The 13216-nt window shown below is 38.9% G+C and overlaps 1 protein-coding gene across 3 annotated transcripts in view; it reads left to right on the top strand.

Annotated features, from left to right (window-relative positions):
- The window catches only part of LOC106089080 (septin-2), a 72251-nt gene that overhangs the window by 13550 nt on the left and 45485 nt on the right, over positions 1 to 13216 (top strand). For all 3 annotated transcript variants that reach the window (XM_013254844.2, XM_013254843.2, XM_059366806.1), the window contains exon 2: positions 1679 to 2247. In XM_013254844.2, coding sequence (XP_013110298.2) covers positions 1971 to 2247 — 277 coding nt within the window. In that variant the 5' untranslated portion in view covers positions 1679 to 1970. The remainder of the gene's footprint in view (positions 1 to 1678; positions 2248 to 13216) is intronic.

The following is a 13216-nucleotide window of genomic DNA, read 5'->3' as shown; positions in this document are numbered from 1 at the left end:
TCCTTGACATTACTTCTCCAACTTAGCTTCTGGTCAAGAATATCGCCCTAATTTGTCTACGGAGATCCGCTGAATCCCATCAAGGGCAGGTCCACTGAACACGCTCAGCTTTCTCCTTCTAGTGAACGATGCGATCCGGGTATATCGACCCACCGGCTGCGTTTAAAAGTCGCTCGAACGTGTCAAAGCTAAACTCCGTCCAGAATCCATTGTCTTTTAGAAAGCTACCAAGCTACGAGCTCACATAATACACAATTCTCACCCGATTTCGCCAACATTTGGAACAGTAAGTTGTAAACTGGAGACCACTGTAGCGCAGAGGTTAGCATGTCCACCCACCACGCTAAACGCCTGGGTTCGAATCTTGGCGAGATCATGAAAACCATTCAAACCATTTTTGGATATATCTGCTATATAGACCGATTTTCCGATAAAGCGTCTAATGCCCATAAAAACTTAATTTTTCATCCGATTTTGCTGAAATTTTAAATAATGAGTAGTTTTAGGCCTCCCGACATTAGATCGGAATATATTTAGATATAGCTGCCATATAGACCGATCTCCCGATAAAGGGTCTAATGCCCATAAAAGCTTTATTTTTTATCCGACTTCGCTGAAATTTAAAACAGTGATTAGTTTCAGGATTACCAACATCTGACCCAAATATAGTTCAGATCGGACTATATTTAGATATAGCTGCCATATAGACCGATCTGCCGATTAAGGGTCTGAAGCCCATAAGAGCCCTATTTATTACTCGATTTTGCTGAAATTTGAAACAGTGGGTAGTTTTAGGTCTCCCGACATCCGCCCCAAATACGGTTTGGGTCGGACTAAATTTAGGTATAGCTGCCATATAGACCGATCTCCCGATAAATGGTCTAAAGCCCATAAAAACATTATTTTTTATCTAATTTTACTGAAATTTGAATCAGTGAGTAGTTATAGGGCACCAGCCATCCGATCCAAATATGGACTGTATTTAGATATAGCTGTCAAATAGACCGATATGCCGGTTAAAGGTCTGAAGCTCATAAAAGCTTTATTTATTACCCGGTTTTGTTGAAATTTGAAATACAAAATTCTACAGTGACTTATATTTATAAGATCACTCAATATCCGTGTCGAATTTTAATTTAATGTTTTTAATTTAATGTTTTTTTTTTCTCAATTTCAATTAATTCTTATAACTTGTGTAAGATATGAAATGAAATTTGTTTAATGTTTGTTGGTGTAACCTAATTTTTTACCAATCGAAATGCCTACCAACAAATCCATAACCAAGATAACGACTAATATGTAATACAACATGAACTTTTTCCAATACCCAATTATAATTGCTAGAAAAAAACCTCACACACACACACGCGCAAAAACATTTATCGTAAAAAAGAACAGACCAACAAGTGATATAAAAGAAAAAGTTAATAAAAATCAAGCTAGATAAGAGCCGGCCGGGAAATGAAGAAGCCAAGCGAGTGCGAGTAATCAAAAGAAGTTAATTGCGAAATTTAATAAAACAAGCGACGAAATACAAATCAAGCCAACAGCGGCATAGATAAGGGAAATCAACAATCCTCAACCCACCCTTTAGAGTAAAGAAAACAAAAGTTTTTCAAACAAAAAAAAAAAACGAAGAATATTTATTTATATATTTTATTTATTTTTCCTCTGACAGAAAGAGCAACAAAAACCAAACCAGTGAAAGCAGAATAAAAAATTAAAAAAAGTAATTGCAAGCTTAGCAATTGTAAAAAGACGAAGAAAAAAAGAATAAATATTTAATATTTGTGCAAAATAAAAAAGAAATTAATTTCCACATCTGTGTAGCCAACGGCAGCAAAACGGCGTATCTACAGCAACGACGTCTATTTGGTGGGGGCTGTTTAACGGGGTCCAGCAGTGGCTCCATTAACTCCTCCACCCCCAGCAGCAGTGGCCCCGGCTCAACAGCCTATGGAGCCCATAGCATGGATCATGCGGTGACAGTGCATCGCCACAATAGCAACAGCCTAAATAAATCATTCAGCTCAAGTTTAGGGGTGGCGGCTGCTGCAGCGAATGGCAATAACAATATTTCCGCAAATTCCAACAGCACTTCGGTATCGGCATCATCCGCCTCTATAAATCAACAGCAGCAGCACCAGACTTCCAATCACAATAACAATGCCTCCAGTATCGGCGGCCACATGAACCACAGCAGCGGTGGTCTTAGCTCCAAATACAAGCCACCTTTATATCCAAAACGTAAGTATTACTAGTATTTCCTTACTCTTGATAATGATGATCTTACTCTAAGGCTTTGGTCTAAGTTATAGTATTCTTGAACTGTTTTCAAATACCAAATGTCACTGAGAGGGAGTTTAACTGAAGAGACTTATGGTTTCATTGCCTAGCATTGTTTTTTGTTTGCAGCTTGAAAGACGTTTTTGTGGTGATTTTTTCTCCCTCCCTGTCGCTATTCTGCAGTTTATGTCACTTTTCACTTGGTGTGGTTCGTTCCATCGTTAAATGTGTTTAGCCTTCCAAATAAAGCCATGGTTGGCTGCCTTTTATGGCAACCTGGTCTTCAAGTTAATAACATATTTAGTTGGCCATTTTGAAAGCAGCCAAGTCATTGACTGCTTAAGTCTTCTTTTTCAATCCATCCAATGATGGACTCATAGCCATTTCGTATAATGATTAGTGTACAAAATCTGTCATTAGTTTGATTAAATGTGCACCCAAAGCATGGGCAAATTTAAAGAAAATAATAACGGCATTAAATTAAGTCAAACTTTAGCATAATGACTACCATGGTTCTTGAGCCAAAATAAATTTATTGGATAGACTGCTATACACAAAAGATTACTAAGATTTAAAAGAAATTTTCCTTGATCGAAAAATTTTGGTAATAAATTCAAGTGCGAGAAATACGATATTTTGCAATATATCGTATGGGCAAATTTTGCCCATGAACATCCCACCAAGGAACAGGGGTAAACTTCTCACATATCAATGAGTGCAGCCCGATTCAAGTTTTAAGCTCAATGATAAGGGACCTCCTTTTTATAGCCGAGTCCGAACGGCGTGGCGCAATGCGACTCCTCTTTGGAGAGAAGTTTTATATGGCATAGTACCTTACAAATGTTGGCAGCATTGCAAATGCAAATTTTGCCCACGAACATTCCACTAAGGAACAGGGGCAAACATCTCACATATCAATGATTGTAGTCTGATTCAAGTTTTAAGCTCAATGATAAAGAGCCTTCTTTTTATAGCCGAGTCCGAACGACGTGCCGCAGTGCGACACCTCTTTGGAGAGAAGTTTTACATGGCATAGTACCTCACAAATGTTGCCAACATTAGAAGGGGAAAACCACCGCTGAAAATTTTTTCTGTAATCTCGCCAGGTTTGGAACCCAGGCGTTCAGCGTCATAGGCGGACATGTAACCGCAGAAAGTCTGCTGTAACAGCAGAAAGTCTGCTGTAACTGCAGAAAGTCTGCTTTAACAGCAGAAAGACTGCTGGGGCCGCCCCACACCCAAATAACTCACCCAAATGAACATGTATACCGATTGGAATAATATGGATATCAAATGGAAGGTACTTGAAAGTAGAGTGGAAATCTATTATAAAAATTATATTCAAGGTGCCTGGGGGCCTCCTTAACCGAAAAAAAAACACCCAGCAAGACGTACACACAGAAAAATTTATTTAGTAAAAACAGCAAAAATATTTGCTGTAACAGCGAAAGTCTGCTGAAAAAGGTTTTGTCCACCACAACAGCAACACCAACACCATGACTACATTCACGCGCTGTACCCATGACCTGCTCACCCTGAGTTTCCAGCGTAAGTCTGGAATCTCCTTGAACTAGCATGAGCAGGTTATCCACATATACACTGGTCTTAAAAGACTCGGATAGAGGTTCCATACATATAGACAGCCTCGCTCAATATCAACAAATATCTACTCCAGAGAGAAAGTTCCCGACAACCTATGTAATAAATACAACCCAACAAACATGCTAATAAAACGCAAAAAAAATATGCTCGAACCTCTCACACAGGATCCAAGTTCCTCAGGGCCCCCACTGAAGCCGAATGGTAATAGGAATGTACCCTCGTCGTAGCCTTTCCGAAATCATGTCACAATTTTTCTCTTCACTACTTTTGAAAGCACGCGGACTCGGGCACGTTTCCAGGTACGAGTTCAATAACCATTTTCTAGACACCTCTTGAAAATCGACATGAGCGGATGTAGTCTTCTTCTTTTACACTTCGATCCAGTCAAACCATCCATGCCAGACTTATTGATTATCTCAACTCTTTCTCCACACTGAGAGTCTGTCTAACACCCTAGCACACTCGTCCGAACATGACAATCAGAGATGGTCCGTAAGACGATTTTTTAGGTTTCCGACTGTCAAAAATTTGTAAAAGTCGAAAACGTCGTATACTTGTATAAAACGTAGAAAAAGTCGCAAACGTCATAAACCTTAATAACTCAGTACAAAAGTTTGATTTTTAACAAATATTATTGTCACTTATTTGTTGTATATAGAAGAGTTTATATGTAAAAAAATTTCGCAATAAAAGAAATATTAAGTTTTTTTTTTTTAATTTTTGCATTTACATTTTTCACACAATAAATTGGAAATATACGCAAATTTCAAGTCAATTTATAAAGTAACGTTTAAGGATTTTTTTGTGAAGCAAAAAATCAATAAATTATTAGTTTTCATCAATTATATTTAGAAATTGCAATTATTTTGTATCCTTTTGCAAAATTTTTTGCTTCTCCCGTTTTAATTTGCTTTTTGAAAGCTGTTGTAAACGACATATGTTAAAAATGCATGACATCTGAGGAAGTGTCAAGTGAAATGGTACATGGAGTGTTAATTATGTTATTCAATAACAATACTTAAAAATAACATTACTTATTCAATAAAATACTTAACACGCCATCTTCCATTTCACTTGACATTACCTCACATTAGCATACTTAACCCGCCATCTACCATTTCACTTGACACTACCTCAGATGTCATTCATTTTATAACAATATTGGTAAAAATCGTGTAAACCTACGGTAGCTTTTTCTAATTCTGAACCGATTTTTTCCAATTTCAATATTGTTCGTCTCCAGGAGGAAAAAATTACTAATGCCAAAATTTTTAGTTAATCAGATCAAAAATTCGACATATTTTCGTTCGAATTTTTTTTCTGTCAGAAACCTAGTTTTTTGGCTAGGTTTACGACGTTTTCGACGTATGTAATATACGTCGGAAATGTATGTCATATACGTCACTGTTTCTGACAGGCCATCTCTGATGACAATACATTGTCAATTTAACGTCCATGATTAGTACATTGTTGCCGCACATAAGCACAAGCCGTCAGTCCCGATAACATTCTGTGTTCCTCCGGTAGCCCCTTGAATTCGAATTTCCATCAACGAAATGAACTAATAAACACCAGCTTCAAATGTACACCAATTCCACAAAGACAGCAGATCTCGCTGTTAATATGGCAATCAAGCACCTTGTGGTCGAATCCCATGCATCGATGACACGTAAACACCGCGTCGTGCATGCGGGCTGTGAAACGAAACGACTAAATTTGGCACTCAAATGCCACTTGTGCCAAAGCAAGTGCCTGTTATGCATGCCACATCTAAACAATGTTAGCTAGAAACGCTCTTCATATGACAATAGAGCAAGAGTTGATCGGACGTTTCAGCAATCTTTAAGTGGATGTGCTTTTCACTTTGAGTGTCGCACATCGTATGTGGTTTGCGAATGAGTAATAATCAGAAGAGTGCCATGTGAAGCCGAAGCAAGCAGAGCAATGCCACAACAGGCAAACAAACGGCAAAGACACATGGATCAGCAATGTTCAGCCCTTCACGGCAGCGTTGATGCCAAGTCACACGCATTCAGTGCTGTTTTGCGCTTTTTCTACCAAATTTGCTCGAATGGATTTGTAAATTTTAGGATGTGGTTAGATGGACGGCCCAAATCGATTTTTGTAGGTTTTCAATTTGATCGACAACTTTTTTCTAGGTAAAAATAGGGTAAACATTTTTTATTTAGAAAAATTTTAACAAAACTGTTGTTTTTGGGAAATTGTTATCAAAATTTTGTCGTTTTAGAGAAAATAAGAAATTTTATATTGCTGTTATAAGCTGTGAGCGTGTGATTCACTTCATGTCTATCGTGTGCACTCATTTTAAAGGGGCTTGCTGCTATTCTCTGGTACTCTCCAGATTGACATTCACGGCAGTACCTTCGGGCTTCCAAGAAGTATTGACAAACCTTAACGACCTCTTGAACTGTTCAATGCTCATTATGCCATTAAATGCATTCGGCGTGATTACTGCATGAACGACTAGCCCTGAAACCCCAATTTAGCGCTCGGCTTGATGCTTACCCTCTCAACAATAGCGCATACCAAACTTGGCCTTGACGATCAACTTAAGCCCGACCTCATCTTACTTCACGTTGTGCTTGATCCTTACCATCTCAGCTACAGAGGAAGTGCGCATCACCGCCCATCTACCACACATCGGACGTACACCATGAACACTTCAACCACCTTCTTTACTACTTCAGCGGACGGCTAAACGCCTTCCTCTCGAACATCAGAGACAAGAGCATCAGCACTACTGGGTACCTCCGATTCCATCTGCCCAACACTTGCACATCTCACCAGTAAGGACGAAGCAGTACTCATGGTCCTACCCAAAGATTGCTCCTCGACTTTAGTTATCTAAGGGGCTTCATTTAGAAAATCCTATCTAAATGCAATCTCTAAGTCAATTTACTCCAATCCACTATACTCAAAATTTAAACTTTTAACAAATTGCCATTACCCATCATTCAACTTCCCACAGCCAGCAATTGAAATGTTAATAAAAGTGAAATGAATATGAAAATTCAATAAAGCCACAATACGAGCATGCAATGCATGCCCACAGACATTCCAAACCATAGTCCAGTGGGAATTTCAATTGAAACGCCATTAAAGCCCAATGAGCATGATGATGTTGATGGCGATGACATCTGTGCGACATGTTCTTCGAGGGATAAATCCCAGCTGGGCATAGTTGTGGTCTGCGGCTAATTTGACATAAACAAAAAAATGTTTCAGTGCAGTGAGCCTAGCGATATGCCGAGAGCAATGGTTGTTAAATGAATCAATTACAATGATTCCAATTAAGATCAATTTAGACGTACAAAACGACGTTGTGCCGCGAATACTCTTTCCATGCCGAAAGCATAAAGAGCAACATCTTGACAAGAAAATCCCCAAAGAAAAGATGTATCAGTGCTGATGCGGCGTTCGGCTTTTTCATGTTTTCCACAATGAGAAAAGATTTGGGGCTGTACAGACAAAAGACTTGTGTTGTAAATTATGAAAAATTAGTGAGCTGTTGTGATTTTCCGTAATAATTTTTATTTTTTTTTTTTTGAAATAGTGGTGTTGAAATTGTTTTGAAAATCAAAGAAAATGCTATCCATTAGGGAGAAGAGTGAAGAGCTTTGGCCTGGGGATGGGGTTGCGTCTGTTGGAGGCTGGGTGTTGTATGGCACCAAATATCGCCAAAACAACAATGATGCTGCTGCTGCAGCATTGCAACATTGATTGAATAGCAACGACCGACTGACGGTGGGACGGACGGATAGACAGACTGCTAGTTGGTCTAGCTCTAGCCAACGATTGCTCCATTCAATCTTGGGCATGGCTATTGTTTATTGTTGTGTGTGTGTTGTATCGCCTGGCATGGCCATACAAACTGAAATTATCTACAGAGATTGGAAAATTGAAAAAAATCGAACAGCATACAGCCAAGTTGTTGTGCATCCGCGAGAATACGCAACTATGGCAACCGCTGCTGTTTTAATAGCTCAAGATGTGGTGGCAATTCCACAAATGCCTTAGCTTTAGCTTTTTATTATTATTGGCATTTGTTTGTTGCTGCCGTATGCTGCTAGCACCGGGTTGCTGCATCAAGTCCATAAATAGTTTGTTGTTGCTGCAACATCAGCGATGTGTGACAGTGGGACGTGATCAATTAATTGTGATTGAGAATAAGTTGAAATTGGAAACAAATAGGTAATCGATCAAAGAGTCAATTGCTTGAACCATTTATTAATTGAATGCTGAAAAAGTTAAATGGTCAGTAAATGATACTTGGTGGCATAATTTTCGCGGTAAAGCTGTGAGAGGAGAACTCGAGAAAAAAGAATTTTCAAGTGAAAGCGCTTTAAATTTAGCTGAGCCTAATTTTATATTACACAAAAAAGCGGACACAAAAAAATTCTTTCTAGCAGTTGCTGAAGATCGGTTAATGTCGAAGCTATATATTCATAGAAAAAAGTTTGCTGAAAATAGCAAACACCGTCTGCTGCATATTAGTAGTTGATTTTGCTACAGTATAGCAGTAGCTCTGCTATTACAGCAATAGTTCTGCAATTTCAGAGCAGCAGGCTGGCTGCTAAAAAGTCTGCTTTTTGCTGAATATGACTGCTGCTTAATTATGAAGGGGATGTTAGAAGAAAAAATTAAGTGCAAATGTGTGTCTCAGTGTAAGTTTATAATCACCACTGATTGTAAACTTTCCATAAACTTTTTTCTTTAAACTTAGAAACAAAAAGCCATGCTAGTCATGTACACATTAGTAGAGCAATAACAAAAAATGCGAGCGAGCTCAGCCACATTTCGAAATGTTCACTAAAACAGCAGCACTATGTTTGTTGAAAAAGCAGCAATGTCTGGTTTCCCATTTTCAGCAGACAAAAACAAATTTGGTTGAGTGTATCTTAACATAGACCAATCTGGTGCAGCATACAAATTATGCGCAAGAGAACAAACACAAATACATGCGCTACGCAACACAGATTAGCTCTCACGGACGGCCGACACTACTCCACACAAGACAGCTTCCTTACCATGTTATGCGCAGACTTAAATCAAGAGGTCGCGCCAGTACAAAATAACCTCCTCACCGATAACTAGCGTGCATTTATGCCTGTGTTTTGTCCTTGTCCTACCCAATCGTTCCCTAAAAAAGGGGCCAATATTGAAGCAATCGAATCGTCTTCAATACGTAGCACACCATTTCGCTAATCCACATTGCGTCTATATCTCTGATGTTTGTATAGTATAGGATTTCTGTTAGTGCAAATCAGTAGGGGACAGGTTCCTTAATAATAAAGAGAAAATCTGTAAAGGAGCCATGGCCTGTCAATATGAAACCCAGTTTTGGACTCAAACCAAATGGTGGTCCCAAACAAAAGTCGCTTCGCGAATAAATTCTTAAGTCCCCATTGTGACTGTCCGTCCTAGCTTCAAAAGAAGCGCCTCAACCCGTTTAACATTTCCATCTGCTAGCTCAGAAGCAGTGATACAATCCTTGCACACTAATGAGATTACCTTTTCTAACTCTGTACATATTGGCCATATAACTCACAAATAAATCAAGCGGAGGCACGGCAGGCGAAATCTCTAATGGAAATGTCGACAGTCCTATACACATTGAAATACGTCTTCTATACTAGAAAGGATCTTTTAACTTTTAGTAAGGTTGTGACTATTAAATGCCACATTGGTGCTCCATAAGTTCCGCAAGCAACAAACAATCCACTACACATGGCACGAACAGTACGACGACTAAGACACCAATCTAACTAAACTTCCCATTAACATGTATTTGTGTTTGTTCTTTTGCACGAAGTGCAGTCCGATTAAATTTCAATGATAAGGGGCCTCCAATTTTAAGATAAGACTTAACATGGCTGGGTACCTCACAAATGTAGCCAGCATCAGTAACCAGCTGAAAATTTTTCTGATGGTCACGCCGGGATTTAAACTCAGGTGTTCGGCATCATAAGGGGACATGCTAACCTCTGCGCCACGACTCCAAGACTCAAATCACTGCTCAGAATAAGCCTAACCGTTCCAGCTCTTCCATTCATTCACTTCTTCACTCGATCCAAGTGGACTAGGAAATCCATTCCTTCTGCTGCAGCCCAATCGAATCTTGGGTGAACAATTCCATGCTAATATGCCCTTGAGCAACATTGTGATGATTTGGACCTCCGCGAGGTCAAAACCAACACAATCGTCCACCCTAGTTTCTAGCACAAGTCTGGAAATGAGCAGGCGAATATGCATTGATCTTAAAAGACTCAGACTAACGCCTCATCATCGAATTCAGCATGAAGTTTTCTATATACGTAGAACCGCCTCGCTCAATATTCTTCTTAACCGTATCGCTGGTACCAACAACTATGTAAGTCTTTCCAGTCATGCACAATGCACTTTTGCTCTTGAAAGCTGAACTAATACACGCCCGAAATCTTGTCACAACTACTCTCTTCAATACTTTTGCAAACAAGGGGAGCTGATGTTCCGAAACGATCTTAGATTAATATGCAATCTATCATGCAATTTCAAAAGGACAACGACTAGGCCATATTTTCATGTTTGACGAATATAACTCCTCTATAACACTGCTAGAGAATCAAATCAGGATTATACTTCCAAATGCGTTTACACATCTGTCCAGTTGTTCTATATATGCCAGTTGACCTTCCGCTCCTATGCCGCCACACAATGTCCACTATGCAGACCCAAACTTGAAGGAGGCTCAACCATCTCCAAACTAAGAATCTGTTCGTGCTTATCTACATCACTAAAGAACGTTTCCATTAACACCCTAGCACACTCGTTTCAAGAAGAAGTATTACTTTGTTGCCCATCACACCAATATAAGCATTCCCAATGGAATATCTCTATTGCAAATATCTTCCTTTCTTCTAATCAACCTTCTTACATCGAGTGAGGTATACTAATGCTTCAATTCCGTTCCTAACATCTCGAAATATTCGACTAAAACCTCATAACGTATATTCTTAATCGTCATGACATGACAGGCGATCTAGCCATGTCCGTCCGTCTTTCGAAAGCACACGAACTTTCGAAGGAGTAAAGCTAGCCACTTGAAATTTTGCATTACTACTTTCTATTATGTAGGTGGGTTGGGATTGTAAATGGGCAAATGGTCAATGTTTAGATATAGCTCCCATATAAAACGATCTCCCGATTACACTTCTTGAGCGTCTATAAAGCGCAATTCTTATCCCATTCGGCTGACAGTTTCCACAATGACTTCAACGGGTTAACCAAGTTTATTGACAGAAGTCCTTTGATTTTCGATGGCAAATCGTCTGCTTTTTCATTTCCCCTTACTCTGCTATTTGTGGTTAGTCCAAAGCACCGATCGCAGCGGGAATAGGGTGGTCATTGGTTATTTTAAAGCGCCTTCTCATATCGAGCATCATAGGCACTCAGTATATGTGCAATAGCCGGTGCCGCCCGGCCTCTCCCTAAGACTATCCGCTCGACACCACTAATTGTCCGCTAATGCGTTGCACCTTCTCCGTATCGAGCATTCCACTATCCGCAACTTGTGGAAGCGCTTGGTAGCTCGCAGCTAAGCTTTCCGTGGCAGCAATGAACACCACATGGATCGGACCTTAATGTTCCAGCCTGTGTGGTGTCCATGGCTATCCCGGGACACTAAATGGTGTCACTCTGCGGTATGCCATTCGCACTCGGTAAAATTTTAAATGGGAAGCACTCTTTGATATGAGAGGAATGATTGATGAGCGATTTCGCGGTATTTCAATGTAAAATGTTGGGTCTGTTTTTAACTTAAAATGGCAATATCTCCTCAATATAATGATGATGCGTACCAACTCGGTTTCCTTGATTAAGTTAACTTAAAATGGTTACATCTCCTTAAAATGTAATGTTTATAAGAATATATCCTCACTAGTACCACATTTTTAAGGTATCCAGCTATGTTAAACTTCTCCACTAAGTGTGTCACTCTGCGGCACTCCGTTCCGAGTTAATGGGATTTTCGGGGGCGAATTTTCCGTATTCCAATGATAAAGTTGGGAGTTTTTTTTTTAACTTGAAATGAAGGTATCTCTTCAATAATTGTGGTGATAAGTCCCAACTTTGTTTCTTAGTTTCATTTAACTTAAAATGATTGTATCTCCTTAAAATACAATGTTTATCAATCTTAAATATATGAAGTATAACAAACTTCAACAGTTTTTCATTAGTTGCGGTTTTTTACTATATATTTAGCTTGAAAATGGTTTTTCCAACCACTGTGCATAGTTTAGTACGATTGCATTTCTAAAATCGCTTAAATAGCTGGCTATATCTGTAAATGGAATCTCCGTCTTGAATTTTGCTTAAGGCACAAAAAACTAAAACAATTGATGTTTTAAGAAAAATGTGGGAATTTTTGTACAAACAGCCCTACGATATGAAAAAAATAGAAACTCTCATTACTGCCAACGATACAGCACGTTTCATTGCAGTGTTACACAAAAAAACGACAGCCAATAAATTCTAAATGATGTAAAAATTTGATTTATTTTTAAATGCCAAAGCCAAAACAAAAATCAAGCCCGAAAACATCTACTCAAGTGCTAATTTTTGGTTGTTATCAAGGCAAACAACACTTTCTCATTTTCTCCTACAAAATTCATTTGACACCCGGCCCAGAATGGTAGGAAAACCAAAATGACAATCAAAAAAACGCCGCTTACCCATGTTGCTGTCTATTCTAAAGCCAACAAGCTTCATTGGCCAGAAACGGAAGTGGTCTTAAAACCTTAAACTGCATGGCATTTTATGTTGGGGGCTTGGAGCTCCATTCAAAAACGAAACATTCCAAACACTTGGAGCGTTAAACTGGAAAATTTAAAAAAGTGAGGCCAAAACAAACAAACAAAAAACTACGACAAAACTAAGTTTAAATGAATGAAAAACCTCCCTTCCTGGGGGGCAAGGTGGGGCTTTATGCAAAAAAACAAAAAAAAAAAAAAAACACACACAATGCATTTACCATAGCCGTTGTTATCGTCGTCGTCATCATCATCATCATCACTAAAAGCGAAAGATACATGTTAACATGCTGCTGATGACACACATTTTTTTTCAAACTTTGCGTGAACTTTTTTAGCTGCCACCACGAACTTGTGGTCTCCAACGGGCCTCCAACATTCATTCATGCGCTCTTTCCATTCATTCATTCATAAATTAGCCAACAATTATGGCTATTTTGTTGTCTGCATGAGGTTTTTTCTTCACCATTTTATGGCTGTTTTTGTTATATGCCCTCTTTAAGTTGAAGTTTTTAGCTTAG

Source organism: Stomoxys calcitrans, chromosome 4 (assembly GCF_963082655.1).
Source record: "Stomoxys calcitrans chromosome 4, idStoCalc2.1, whole genome shotgun sequence".
Taxonomy (NCBI): domain Eukaryota; kingdom Metazoa; phylum Arthropoda; class Insecta; order Diptera; family Muscidae; genus Stomoxys; species Stomoxys calcitrans.
This window is presented reverse-complemented; position numbering and strand designations above follow the sequence as displayed.